This window comes from Octopus sinensis, linkage group LG4, assembly GCF_006345805.1.
Source record: "Octopus sinensis linkage group LG4, ASM634580v1, whole genome shotgun sequence".
Classification (NCBI taxonomy): domain Eukaryota; kingdom Metazoa; phylum Mollusca; class Cephalopoda; order Octopoda; family Octopodidae; genus Octopus; species Octopus sinensis.
This window is the reverse complement of record NC_043000.1, coordinates 105,947,646-105,963,021: the sequence shown is the minus strand read 5'-3', so window position 1 is coordinate 105,963,021 and position 15,376 is coordinate 105,947,646. Positions and strand designations below refer to the sequence as shown.

General features: G+C 36.9%; 1 protein-coding gene across 2 annotated transcripts in view; it reads left to right on the top strand.

The window, feature by feature from the left end:
- Positions 1-15,376, top strand: part of LOC115210302 (nucleoporin NDC1-like) — a 59,586-nt gene that overhangs the window by 12,654 nt on the left and 31,556 nt on the right. Inside the window, exon 2 of one of the 2 annotated variants that reach the window (XM_029778824.2) lies at positions 11,103-11,205. The exons of the other annotated variant lie outside the window; for it this stretch is intronic. Within the exon in view, the coding sequence (XP_029634684.1) occupies positions 11,103-11,205 (103 nt within the window). The remainder of the gene's footprint in view (positions 1-11,102; positions 11,206-15,376) is intronic. 2 annotated transcript variants of the gene reach the window in all.

Here is a 15,376-nt window from a genome sequence, read left to right as displayed (position 1 = left end):
GGCAGATTGCATGATGCCTGTGTGCAAACAGCCATGCTACCCAGTGGTGAAACATGGGCTGTGACTGCCAAGGATATGCAAAAACTTGGAAGAAATGAAGCTAGTATGCTTCACTGGATGTGCAATGTCAGTGTACATGTATAACAGAGTGTAAGCATCTCGAGAGAAAAGTGAATATAAGAGACATCAGATATGGTACACAAGAGAGACGACTGTGCTGGTATGGTCATGTAATGTGTATGGACAAGGACAGCTGTGCGAAGAAGTGCTGACCTCTAACTGTGGAGGGAACCTGTGGCAGAGGTAAACCCAGAAGGACATGAGACAAGGCGATGAAGCATGACCTTTGAACATTGGGCCTCACAAAGGCAATGACAAGTGATCAACACCCTTGGCGATATGCTGTGCTTTAGAAGACTCGTGAAGCCAAATTAAAATTGCAGTTGTGGCCAGTGCCAATGTCATGTAACTGGCTCGCATACCGGTGGTACATAAATAATACCCTTCAAACATTGGGTGATATGCTGTGCTTAAGTAGACCCGTCAAACCAAGTGGAATCATAGTCGTGGCCAATGCCAGTGTCACATACCTGGTGTGTAAAATGCACCCTTTGAATTTTGGGCCTCACGGAGGCAGTGACAAGTGGCTGAGACCTTTGGCAATATGCCATAGTTGTGAAGACCTGTCAAGCAAGTGAAATCAAAGTTGTGGCAATGCCAATGTTTCATAACTGATGCCTGTGCCGGTGGCATGTAAAAAGCACCCACTACACTCTTGGAGTGGTTGGCATTAAGAAAGGCATCAAGCTGTAGAAATCATGGCGAATAATTGAAACCTGGTGCAGCTTACCAGTTTTCAGTCAAACCATCCAACCCATGCCAGCATGGAAAACAGACTTTAAATAATGATGAGAAAGATAGATATACACACACACGTGTGTGTGTGTGGTGTGTGTGTATATATATATATATATTATATATATATATAATATATATATATATATGCGTGCGTGCGTGTGTGTGTGTGCTTGAATGTTTACATGACATCTCTTCACATGAAACTATTTGAACAAAAAAAACAATGGCATTTTATTGACATTCCCTGTTAAATTATTCTGTAGCTCTACACCTTCAAAGGCAGGTGAAATAAAAAATTCACTTGAAAAACAGGCAATGCATCTGGTTATAAGATAAAACCTATGTTAGCATTGGAAAAGTGAATCATAACACAAATCCAATTTTTGGTTGTACCTATAGCACTCTATTCCTTTGTAAAAGTGCAAATCTTATTACTCTCAGCTCATAAAATCAGTGCAGTTGGTGATCATTTCTGATTATGACAGTGAAAAACATTTATTTGAGAGCATGGTTAGATATCTGTATGTATTCTAGTCTAGTTTGAGCCTAAAGTAAGAGAATGATAAATTAACTAGCTAAAAATAAATTGCCACTTCATGATTTAAATGAATAAGATGGGCATTCATCTGTAGAACATTTGCCACAATAGTTTTTATCTGAATATGTTACATGAATTTGACTTTAGTCACAGGCATGTGTGTCTAAGGTGTTTAACCATGGTTGTGTCCCACTGCACACACCTTGGACAAGTGTCTTTTACTATGGCCTCAAGCCAACTAATACCTGTGGGTGGATTTGCTAAACAGAAACACACACATTCCAAATATTTGGAATAGGTATCAGAACATCTAGTAATGTTAAGATCCATGCCATTATCACCAATTATCTCAATAAGACTTGCCATTGGATCATGACTTTTATTCTAGTTACACATTGTAATACCTGGTAGAAATAGCAACCAAATCTCAAATTACACCTAATCTTTTTAAAAATATCCTCAAAATGCTTCCTACTATCTTACAAAAGGGAGGGTACATTGAGCTAAGTGGATGCATTATCTGAAAAAAAAGATGAGATTGTCACAGTTTGCACATCTTTTATCATAAGTTTATTGAATCAGGCTAACTTGGGACTAAAACGTCTACTACTTCTGCTATGACAGTAATTAAAAGTTGAAGTTGATGTATTCTGAGATAAACCTCAATAGGCTTAGCAGAAGTTAGTTTTGTGTCAGTGGTAACAATGTAGAAAGATAGTTTTTCAGACATACACTAGCACTGTTAGAAGAAAATCTCTTCTAAGCAGCTTATCTTGTTTGGTACAACCAGCTCAGCCCTGACCAAAAGTATTTCTGCAATATCATCTTATCACTGTATTTATCCAGTTATTTATTGCAGATATAATATAACTAAGACAACATTATCCACTGTATCCATGTAGGACAGTAGGAATCGATTTGGGGGAGATTTTACTACTATTTCTCATTGGTTTAGTAACTATGTAGATGCTCTCTCATGTTTTTATTTTATATATATTTCTTATAGGGAGTGGGGGAGATTTATTAAAATGCCAAACATTGGCAAAGATATATTGTTGTGTAATTAAGTTTGCTTCACAGTTATGTGGTTTTGGATTCAGTCTCACAAGGTAAAACAGCTATAGGCAACTTGCAGCCCACAAGAATTTCAGAAAGGTACACCTAATGAAAAATTGCCTTGAATTTTTTTTTTTTTAGTAGCATGGCCCATTTGATCATGATCTGTGTCCCATGCAGCCCACTTCTCAAAAAAGGTTGCCCATGCCTGATGTAGAACCTTGAGGATGTGTTTTCTGCTGTAGTTAGTTAGTTAGTTAATTTGGCTCAAAAGCAAATAGCAAGGCCATGTAGGGGGACATGGAGTTAAGTACAGGGTGGTGTTCATGTAAAGAGTTCAGGCCACTTGAGGTCCAGGGAGGCTTTGAACAAAGCGGTCGTCGGCATCTTCACCATCTCGTCTGGCAGCTTGTTCCACGGATCCGCAACCCGGACGGAGAAAGCTCCTCTCCTTCGATTGAGATGAAATCGTCGCAGGAGCCTCAGGTTAACCAATTGCTTGTTAGTGTATTTGGTGGATATTTACGCTTTAGTGTTCAGATTAATCTGTCAAGTGAACAGCTATTTATTTACATTGTTTTAAATAAATCACATTATCTCTTAGCTTCAAGATTTTGATAAAGTAATTTATTTTTTACTTGTTTCAGTCATTTTGACTTTGGCCATGCTTTTTGTTTTTAAGCCTAGTACTTTTTTTTGTCTCTTTTGCTAAACTGCTAAGTTACAGGGGCATAAACACACCAACACTGGTTGTCAACTGGTGGTGGGGGACAAACACACACATATACACTGGGCTTCTTTCAGTTTCTGTTTGCCAAATCCACTCACAAACTCTTGCATTTATTGTTTATTTTTAAAAGGGTATTTTAGAGAGGTGTGATAGGCCAGATATGGCCAGTTTTGAACATAAAACAGGTTGAATACTTGGGCTGGTTATGACCAGTTTAAATGCTAAAGTGTTATATTTATATCAGTATAGAACCTGCTAGTGTTATGTCTAGTAACTTGGCAGTTTGACACAAAAGAACTGGAGTTGGTAAGATTGACTAAACTCTTGAAAGTGATACCCCAGCATAACTGCAGTCTGTAAGCAATCAAAAAATAAAAGAATAATGTCATTAGGCCTACTCTATCTAATGACAATAAGGTGTGATAATTTGGAAGTTTGATGTCAAAGAGATTGAACAATTGCAAAAAAGTGTGTGTGGGGAGGGGGAGGTTATGTTTATGTTAATGTCAAGCACCATATAACTTTGTATTGGGTTGCTAGATAATTGGCACTTCATTGTAATATGTGTGGAAAAGAGATAAAATGTATTGAAATGATTAAAAAAATATCCATTTTTCTGAAAGTTACGATCATCCAAAGTCAGGGTGGGGCAGAATCAAACACAAAAAAATTTCAGTTCAAGCAAATTTTTTCAACAATTTCTTCAAAATGATTTCAATATAAACTTTCAGAAAATATTTTTTAAAAAAAAACAAAAAAATATTCCGTGAATCTTCTCAGCTGCAAAAAGCCTTTGTATCAATCTTGGAAGTTTTTCTTACCTTTTTGCTGAATTCACAAAACTGATGGGTGGGAATAAAATGACCTGTTAATTTTCATCTCTGTTCATATATATACATGTGTGTGTATGTGCATTACCAGTACCATAAGTTTCTCTCTGTCTGCCTCTTTCTTTTCCTTCACTGATGCTACCCCTCACTGCCACTCCATTTCAACCATTCAATTCTTTCATTCCTTTCTGTTGCCAGAGATAAGACTCAATACTCTTAGACACACCTGCACATAAATCTCTCTCCAGTTTATTTCTCCATAGGGAATTAAGATGGCATTGCTTTCAATACTGACCAGTTCTATAGTATATACACGCACACACATATACGCGTTTGTAATTACCTACATGTTTTCACATACCACTAAATCGAAGGAAATAATCTATTCCTTCTTTAGTGACATCAGATCTTATGAATAAGATAAAAATGACCTGTTGTCTCTAAAGTCTCCAAAATTTGATAAAATTGTCCACAGAAGGGATGTAAAGAATATTTTTTAATAACTCATTTTCGAATTGCACCCTTTCTCTATTGGTATACTATACATTGTGTTCAAAAGGTATAAAAATTCAGCATAACCCTATGCATGCCTCACCAAAATAATACCATGCTCTACCAGTGGAGCATGCGCCCCACGTTGGGAATCACGGCTCTAGACTCAAGAATACAACTGAGAAAGAATACTTGCCAGAAGTTAGGATAACAATTAATGAGGTTCTTTTTGATTAGCCTTTGGTAGCAGGCCCCATTATTGGGACATCAAGTTATTCCTTTTGTTCTTAGTTGTTTTTGTACAAGGGGTTTTTTGGGTGGGGTCATATAATTGGTTCTGCATAAACCTTCACCACAGTTGTAATTTAGCTTTGTACTGTGTGCTCATCCTTGATCGTTGTGATGAATAAATTCTTATTATTGAGTGATAGGACAGTGACACTGGGGTACAAATATACAAAACCCAATATACTCATGATGACTACCCGTCTGATAAGGGTACACCAGGCACATGCATCATAAACTTGAGGGTGGGGCCCAGTTAGAATTTTCTTCTGGTCGAGTAGCCCATCCCACTCAAAAGGTCCCTGAATAAGATTTAAGGACGATGAACAAAACACCCATGTTTCTAGAGGTGAATTATTCAAACCCCAAAGAGTTCCTCTCAATACATGGCTATGATACACCCCCACTACTTCTGCTCATGATCAGAGATGCACATATTGTCAGCCACTAAGGGGCATGCTCAACTGGTTATGGTCAAATAACTGACAAGCAAATCTGTAATATTGAGCAGAATATTTACTGTAGCCCATCTTTTATACCAGAACAAAACATGTACATTATAACACTTCCAATCAGTTAAGATCAGAAGCCATGTGAGCCACTGCATAGTGAGCTGGCAGAATTGTTTGGCACACTGAACAAAATGTTTAGCAGCATTTCTTCTGGCTTTACATTCTGAGTTCAAATTCCACCTCAGTTGACTATGCCTTACATTTTTTCAGGGTAGATAAAATTAGTGCCAGTCAAGAACTGGGGTCAGTGTAATCAACTAGTTTGCTCTACCAAAATTTCAAGCCTTATAGTAAAAAGTATTATCATCATCATTAGCCAGGTAGATGTTGTGGAGGTTGTTAGAGAATTAGAAAAACGCCATATGGTATTTAAATAGGAAATGTTGTGAGTTCATTTCCTTCCAGCCTATAAAATAAATGTCAGTTGAATACTGGTATTCATGTAATCATCTGACTCCTTCCCATAAATTTCTGGCTTTTGTACCTATATGAGAAATCCGGACGTTAAACGATGATGATGATGATTATTATTATTATTACTATTTTCAGCTTTGCCTCGTATTGCATATTATTTCTCCATACAGGGGTTTTTTTTTTTTTTTTTTTTTTTTCAATGGCGGCCCATTTTCGCGGGGTTCCACTATTCCCTTCTCTCTCTCCCTCTTTTACGTTGTCTGCCATCCCCCCTCTTCCTTTCCCCCCTTCCAAAGAGCATTTTTAAGCCAGCCCGTCAGTTCAACCTTCGCATATTCCTGGTGCACCCGCCCTTGCCCACCCCCACCACCAATACCGGATATCTCTATATTTTTGCTCCATCTATACCGGATGTCGCTTCTCCCACCACTATTATAGGTGTCTACTCTTCGAACCCCCCCTCTTCAACACGCTATTTCACCATGCATTACCCCTCTCTTGATATCCTACGTTCTACTTGCCTAGAACCTGTCATCATTTCTCTGAACCACCCCTCCCCACTGGTGCTCCCCTATATATTTCTGCACCCCCCCCCACATAAAAAGCACCATCCGAACGTGGCCGATGCCAGACCCCTCTGGCACCTGTGCAGGTGGCACGTAAAAAACACCCACTACACTCGCGGAGTGGTTGGCGTTAGGAAGGGCATCCAGCTGTAGAAACACTGCCAGACTAGACTGGAGCCTGGGGCAGTCCCTAGCTCCCCAGACCCCGGTCGAAACCGTCCAACCCGTGCTAGCGTGGAAAACGGACGTTAAACGATGATGATGATGATGATGATGATCATTATTATCATTATTATTATATAAGGCATCAAACTGGAAATTATTAGCATACTGGGTAACATGCTTAGCGGCATTTCTGCATAGATGAATTTTGCCTGTCATCCTTTCAGGTTGATAAAATAAGTACCAGTTGAGCACTGGGGTTGATGTAATTGACTTACTCCCTCTCCAAAAATTGCTGGCCTCATGCCAAAATTTCAAACCTGGCAGAATCTTTAAAGCATCAAAGAAAAACTGCCTTTGTGATATTTCTTCCAGCTTTTTGCATTCCAGTTTCAAACATCTCAGCTTTGTCTGTATCCTTTCTTTCCGAGAATCTGTGGATTTCAACTCAGCAGGGTTGATTGAGTCTGATAAAATATCTTGCAATATTTAGTTATGTCTGAGTTCAAATCAGGCCAAGGTTGGCAGTAACCATTAAGTCCAGCCCTTCCTTTTAAAATTGCTGGACTTCTACCTAAATTAGAAACCATTACTATCACTACTAGTGCCAGATTTTCATGCCTAGCTCAAATGTGCTCTACATTTTATGTTGGTTAACATTACACATCCAATAGATCCTGTTTACACCATTATGTTGTTTGCTTTTAATGTTACTACCATGAAAACTTCTAAAATAAACAAGCTAGGTGGCAAAAGCAATGCAACTTGCTCAAACTATTGCAGTTTATTCTACATCACAGCAATGAATAACATTTTTTTTCCTTTATGTTGGTGCAGACATGACTGTGTGGTTAAGAAGCTCACTTTGCAACCGTGTGGTTTTAGGCAAGTGTCTTCTACTGTAGCCCTAGGCCTACAAATGCCTTGTGAGTGTATTTGATAAACAGAAATCGTGGAAAAACCCATTGTATGTGTGTGTGAATGTGTGGCATGTCTACTGGAAGCTCTGTTTACAAACAATTTTTCAAACATAAAATGTCTTGGGTGATAAACAGTGTCTTAAAATAATGAACATACAAGTCAGCAACAACTGTTAGTGACAAGGTGAGGGTATCAACAGGAGAGCATCAGTGCACATCCCTGCTCGAATTCACCATGCCTCATGAATTTTCTATGGGAAAAATAGTTTTGGTTTACAAACATTTCAGGTGACAAATGACCTTCAGGAACAAATTGTGTGGGTGGGTAGACATGGTATGTAATGTAATAGTCACTTTATCATGTTACTCTCACTCCAGCTCGGCTACCTACTCATTCACCTTTTCTGTTTATCCTATTTTGTCTTTCAAGTTCACCTTGTACCTTGACTTCACATATCTCTCCCCTACCGCCCATCCCCAGATGGGCAAGGTTTGTATTCACTTCTTCAGCAAGATACCTGCTCTTGTTCCACTGTCTTTGAGACATAATTCACCTTGGAAAATCCACTACTGAATGTATAAGTCAACTAGCAGTATCGCCCGGCGTTGCTCGGGTTTGTAAGGGAAATAACTATATAAGCATTTTTAGTGAGTCATAGCAAAAAAATGCATTAAAAATGGAATAAAAAATGATGGTAATTTTGGTGTCTTCAAGCCATGAAGTCGTTGTTCTAAAAGAACGCTGGTCTCCTTGACAACGCTTTAGGACGTTGATTTCCTTACACTCCCTTCCCCACAGCTTCACGAGGGAGGGAAGAAGGGGGAGAAGCAAACAGGTGTGAGCGTGGACGCCAACTCCGCCGCCATCGACACGAAAAAATATGCATTAAAATGGAATAAAAAATTGTTAAATTATTTTTAAAATCATAGACTCATCGTAGATGCGCGCTAATACCCAGACGGGCTCGATATGAATCACGACTATAAGATACCCTGTTTTGGTTAAACTGCACCGCAAAATGTGGGAGTAGTTAGGAATCTAAATCGAAGGGGACAGACACTCACACAACTACAGTTTTATATATATAGATATCATATCATTGATTAAGGCAATGAGCTGGCAAAATTATTAAAATGCTGGGCAAAATAGTTAGCAGTCTTTCATCAGTCTTCACATTTTCAGTTCAAATTCTTCCATGATCAACTTTGCCTTTCATCCTTTCACAGTTGATAAAATAAGTACCAAAATTGTTGGCCTTGTGCCAAAATTTGAAGTCAGTATTATACTGCTGTTTCAGTTCATCCTTCTAGTTAGTTAACTTATCCTGTCATCTTTCTAAGGTCATCAAAATAAGTAGAATACAGAAGTAAATTCCCTAGAATGGTGGTTCTCAAACAGTATGCTAGAGTGCAGTGGTACATCAAAAAGCTATCTAGGTGTACTCTGGAATTTAAAAAGGTTTAGAAATTCCAGTCTAATGCTTGAGTGTCTTGAAAACCACATTATTGTTAATTTTGCTGTCATATGATTTATATAGCATTATAAGCGATAGTTTTCAACATTTCTTCATAAAACTTAAACTTTAATAACAGTTTGTTTCTTTAACTTTCCATGTAAAGTGTGCTAGTAAATTTTTTTTTGTCTTGATAGTTTGATCTCCAGTGTGCCACTACAAGTCAAAAAGATTGAGAACCAGTGTTAATCATCAGACTAACATACTGCTTGTGTTCCTAAGGCTGTCTTGAAAGCTTTATTTTCTCAGAAAAAAAATTTCTTTAACATTTTACAAAGTGTCAAACGAGAATAATCAATTTCAGTGTGTGTGTGTGTGTGTGATATACACTTGCATGTGTGAGTTGTACATATGTATATATGATATTTGTACACACAGCTTTATTTACATTTAGACAAATACTATCATTGACACATAAAATATAATATGTAGTGTGTGTGCTTATGATAAACTTGTATGGTCACTGGCTATTTCTGTCCTGCTGTAGTTACTTGCTTGTTTATCAATCAGTTACTTGGAAACTAATGAAAAGAAGAGAAAATAATTCACCAGTCAACAAAACTAAAGAAAAATATGTTGCACATAGTTGGTATACTCAGGAAGTAAATATCTCTTTCTGTGTAACTTTTCTTGTTTAATCCCAGGTCAGTACTTAACAAGCAAAGTTATCAAAGGCATTCAAACCATAGTAATTCTGATTTATTTTCAAGAATAACTTACTTTGGTATTTACTATCCTTGATTGTGTTCTTTGAAGGAGATTTTGCTCCTGTTTATTAATAGCAGGTCTAGCAATTATGTAGAGGTTCTGTCTTGATGGCTTCTGCATGACACTTTTGGCACATAAACTTATCTTTATTGGCTCTGGGAGAGATGGGGAGATTTTGAAGTTGTACTATTCATGCTTTTCTCAAGGTAGAAGCAGCAATGGTATTAGCATTGTAATTTAAGTGATAACTTCACATTCTTGAAATCAAAACTGGCTTCTAAACTTTGTTTTCAATATAATCTTGAGGCATGGGATATTTTTGGTGGAGAGGCTTGAAGTATGAAACCCAAGTGTTTATGCCTATCCAAAGAGTATTAACTAATGTAATTGAAATGAAGTGGCCTTAACTACTCCTAAAATGACCAACAATCAAAACCAGATTGTGAGGACCTCTGAAATCAAAAATGTGCATCGATCTGTTAGAAGGAAACGTCTGTGTGTAGTAACTCAACCTGCTGAAGGTAACAGCCAAATCTTCCTTAAATCACACTCATCTTGGGAAAGACAGCCTTAATTAGCCCTAAAAAGACAGGCTCAACTTGGGCACAGTGCTTTTGATCATGCATCTGCTCAATCAGAATTGACCTGCAGCTAACACCTGGCTAAATGAATGTTTTGTTAAAAAAGTAATGGATCTTCTTGATCAAGGCTGATGACCAAAGTTCATAGACTTGGCCCACTGATTGCTTGCTTCTGATCTCATGCCAAATACAAACACTCATTATAGTTATATCTAAGTTTGTTGTAGGTCAATATTATCAGTAGCATCTAAATGGCAAGCAGTGGTATAATTTTTTTTAATTCCTATGATGTTCAACGAAGATAAACAAAACTTAACAATTCTAATAAGTAGGAGAGATAATTTGAATAAATTAATATTTCTTAATGAATGGTTAATGATTTTTTGTTTTGAAGTCTAGTTGTCCCTTGCTTTTTAAATGAAATTCAGATAGTCATTTTTTTCCCAGCATGATAATTCATTAAGAAATATTTTTAATTCCTTTTTGAAATTATCTCCCCAACATTCAGAGTTTTATCACAATCACCACTAGGTTTTTATTTACTTCCTCTGTCTGCAAAGGCACTTTAAAAGAAATTAGAAATTTATCATGTACAACATTCAATACACTCCCCTTCAAAATTCATGTCACAGACCCATTTTGAGTTATTTTCTCTTAATTTGTTTTCTACATGTGTGTGTGTGTGCACATGCACCAAATATTTCCTTGTTCTAATCACCATCTTAACAGATAATTTTACCACATTCTTCATTATTTTCTAAATCAATTGAAACAAAAACAACGTATTTTAACAGAAATATGGTAACAAAAGGATTAAAAATTGATGTCTGTTCATTACCTTGAAAAAAATTGCTTAATTGGTTTGTGTGTTAAGTTGTTTTTTAACTCAGCCACATGTAATTCAGAGACTTGTCTTTTTTTGTCTTTTACTTTTAGGTGCATCGTTGGCGATGTGGTGCCAGTATTTGGTGGTCTTCTGTCATAGCAATCATGGTCTCACTAGCTTATATTGTTATAACATATTTTCTTCAGCTGTCAGGTAATTTTTTTTTTTATTTTATTTACTTTTTTTGTGGGTTTTCACAATTATTGATACAATGGCTGAACTGGTGTGGTCATGTGTTGGGAATTTGTATTTGGAGTGGGGTGGGATAGGATTTCATTTCAGGATATTTAAACTTAAATACATTTATTGCTAATTTGTGACTCTCTCACAAGAAACAAAATATCAACATAATTGAAAGCTTGGGCAAACTCTAAAGTTTATCTATGTTTGGACAACACTACTGCATACAAGCATAATATTTGGTGCAGGCTTGGTTGTGTGGTTAAGGAGTTTACTTCCCAGTCACATGATTTCATGTTCAGTTCTACTGTGTCTAACTTTGGGCAAGTCTTTTTTTGCTATATACTTGATCCAACCAAAACTTTGTGAGTGGGTTTGGTAAACAGAAACTGTAAAAATGTATGTCAATGATCAGGGAACTTTTTGAACCAATTAACCCAAAATATATTTATTAACACCAACGTTACCCCCTTAATTTGAAAGGGAGAAAATCATAGCTTCTTTGAATTCAAAAGGTTTATTGAAGGAACTCGTTTTTTATATAATTTTACTTATGTCTAATGAATCCTCATTACCCACAAGAATTTCATTTTCGCTCCACTTAGGGTAATTTACCCCAGTTTGTCGACCCCTGATGTATGTGTATGTATATTTGTGTCTCCATGGCTTGACATATGATAGTTGTAAACAAGCATCGTCATCACTATACAAGTATTGTTTATTTCCAATCTTCTGAACACCAGGAAAAATACCTTGCTTAGACATTGGTTAGGGTTGGCAACAGGAAGGGCATCTGACTATTGAAAATCTACCACAACAAATTCCATCCAACCCATGCAGATATGGAAAGGTGGATGTTAAAACAGTAATAGCAGAATATTTGGCCTTTGAATTATGCACACAACCACACACTGAGGCAGTCAAGACTTTTGATTGTTGTGTTCTTCACACTTTCAAAAGTCTGCAGAGTACAAAATATGAACTGGCAAATCTTGAGGACTGCTTGTATACACACACAAAAGTATATCATTCAACATACATAAAACATGTTGAGAAAAAATTATATATCTGTGTGTGTGCATGTGTTAGAAGTTTGTTTGCATCAAACTTACCCCTTGTCTTTAAAAGAGCTGGAGAAGAAATAAACCAATAACTTTTTTTTTTTTTTTTTTTTTTTTTGTACCTAGAATTTAGGCGTTACTGGGTTAATCCCACCTCTCTCTTTTCACATATTTATATGCAGGATTGCAAGTTATTAACTTTGCCAGATCTGAGAAAGTTATTTGCCTAAGACTGGTGAGTTATCTAAGGAGAGGTTTTTCTCTTATCTACTGTTCATTACAGAATGCACGGCATTAAGTCCTCCCATAAATAATGCAGTTTTTTCAATTGCATGAACTAAAAAGTCAGAGGGGGACAGAATAAACTATCTGCATCAACTTGCTATAAAAGCAGGTAGTTTGATTTTAAGTTGTTTTTTTTTCCAAAGCTATTGTGGAAGTGACAAAATAGCATATTCAGCATATTTTGCTTTATAAAGGCAACAGCGCAAAAAATATTAATGTAGTATATGGGGATTGTACAATAACCATGAACCAGTGTCAATGGTGGTTCCAGAAACTACAACCTAGAAGATGAGCTTCATCCTGGAAGATCTGTTGAGCTCAACGAGGACATCATGCAAACCCTGGTGGAACAAAATCCATCATAACTGTTGAGGAACTAGCAGAGAAGCTTGGTCATTCAGCCATTTGTTGACACCTGTGTGCCATCAGAAAAATCAGCAAATTGGGTCAGTGGGTTCCTCACAGTGGTTTCCGAGTCTAATCGCATGCAGAGAGTGAATGTGTACTCTTCTTTGCTGTTACATTTCATGAATGAACCTTTTTTGGACCGAATAGGGACTGGTGATGAGAAATGGATTCTCTATAAAAATGTCAAGCAATGTAGGGAAAGGAGAAACACTAACACCACAGGCTAAATAAGGTCTTCACCCACATATGGTGTTATCTGTTTGGTGGGATATGAAAGGTTTAGTCCACTTTGAACCTTTAAACCCAAACCAAATGATAACAAAGGAAATCTACTGTGAGCAGCTTGAACAATTTAAGTCAGCGGTAGAAGAAAACCAGCCATCTTTGGTTTCAAGACAAAAAGTTTTCTTCCATCAGGATAATGCTTAGCCACATACAATGAGGATGACATTCCAAAGGCTGGAGCAGTTTGAATGTGAAACAATGCCCAATCCACTATATTTGCCAGACATTGCCCCATCTGGTTATCATTTATTCTGCAATCTTCAAAATCATTTGGACAGAAATATATGAATTCTGTTGACATGGTCAGAACAGTACTGGAGGAGTATTTTTCGTCGCGGACAAGTGAATTGAGGAAGAGGGGGTCTTGCAAGTCTACCAGATAAATGGAAGAGCATTGTAGAAAATGGAGAGTATATTTTAGATTAAAAAAGAACTATTTTATCTTAATTTTGAAAAATAAAAGTATAAAAAAAACGCATTATTTATGGGATGACCCAGTAGACAATAGATTAGGAAATAGAGAAAACAGTAGTTATTATTGGTGTTTAATGAAGTGAACATTAAAACTGGAAAGTTGTAACAGAGTAGTTATGTCAATTTCTCTTTCTCACTATTTCTCTCTGGAATAGTGGAATAGAAAGATGAAGAGAAAGACAAATACAAAGAGAGGGAGGAGACAGATAGTGATGATGGTGGTAGTACACTCATTTGATGTCAAATTCTTTTTCAATCTTCCTTTAATCTTTTATATATCATCATTATCATTTTATATTTACTTTTCCATGTTTGCATGGGTCAGATGAACATTGATGCAGATTTTTTACTGCCCATTACTCTTTTTGTCACCAACCCTGTTTTATAAGAAACTGGCATGAATTTGGGTGTTTATGATTTTTTTTCTTTAAGTGGTAAGGAAAACCAAGAGTAGTGGGTTAATTGAAATGTAATATAGATGAGTTTCTAGAAATGGAATCCACTATGAAGATTAAGTTACTAAAGTTTTTGTTTGCAACTCAGTATATATTTGTGTATGTTTGCTTTTTATTTTTTCGGGTGGGTGGGTTCTGCTTCAGTTAATCATGCTGTTATATATGTTTAGGGGTATATCTATATGTAATTATCTATGTATATATCTTTATCTTTGATACCCAGGCATTGCCAGGAGCTTCTAATATATATGTTAAGTAATGTGTCTAAGTTTTCATTTATATATTTATTTATTCCTCTTTCTGTCATTGTCAAAAATGGTTAGGACTGCTGAGAGAGGTGGAAGAGAGTAGAAAATATTGCTAAGAGAACTAGGAGATTGTCAAATGTAGAGGGAGAGATATGGTAATAGTCAGCAGTCACCCAACACTCAATGAAGCAGACTGAGATGCTGGAAGGGACAGAGGGAAGAACAGTAAGAAAAGGAAGAAATACTGCATATAAGGGAATATAGGTAAACAGAAGGAAGATAGAGCTCTGCATTTATTGATGCTGAGATCAGATTATACACCAGAAAAATTTCTCCTTTACAATAACACCACATGGGTAAAAATGGTATAATGTTGAGACCTTTGATGTGAGTATGGGAGCCAAGGATTCTGCAGAAATAGGTGACATCGTTGATTAAATGTTTTACACTCCTTACAGGTGAACTTCAACTTCATCTCCCGTAAATTATTCAGAGACAATGGATTAACCACTGATTGGTTCTGGAAAGATCACCAATTCTTAAAGAACCTCAGATTTTCTAAATTAGTGGAGGCACGCCTAACAATAGTTAATTTCTTGGCTCTCATGTTTAAATTAGACAATTTTTTAGGGTCCTAAAGAAAAGCTAACAGAACACTGTGGTATATCCACATAGTGGAGGCGCAATGGCCCAGTGGTTAGGGCAGCGGACTCGCGGTCATAGGATCACAGTTTCGATTCCCAGACCGGGCATTGTGAGTGTTTATTGAGCGAAAACACCTAAAGCTCCACGAGGGGATGGTGGTGATCCCTGCTGTACTCTTTCACCACAACTTTCTCTCACTCTTACTTCCTGTTTCTGTTGTACCTGTATTTCAAAGGGCCGGCCTTGTCACTCTCTGTGTCACGCTGAATATCCCTGAGAACTA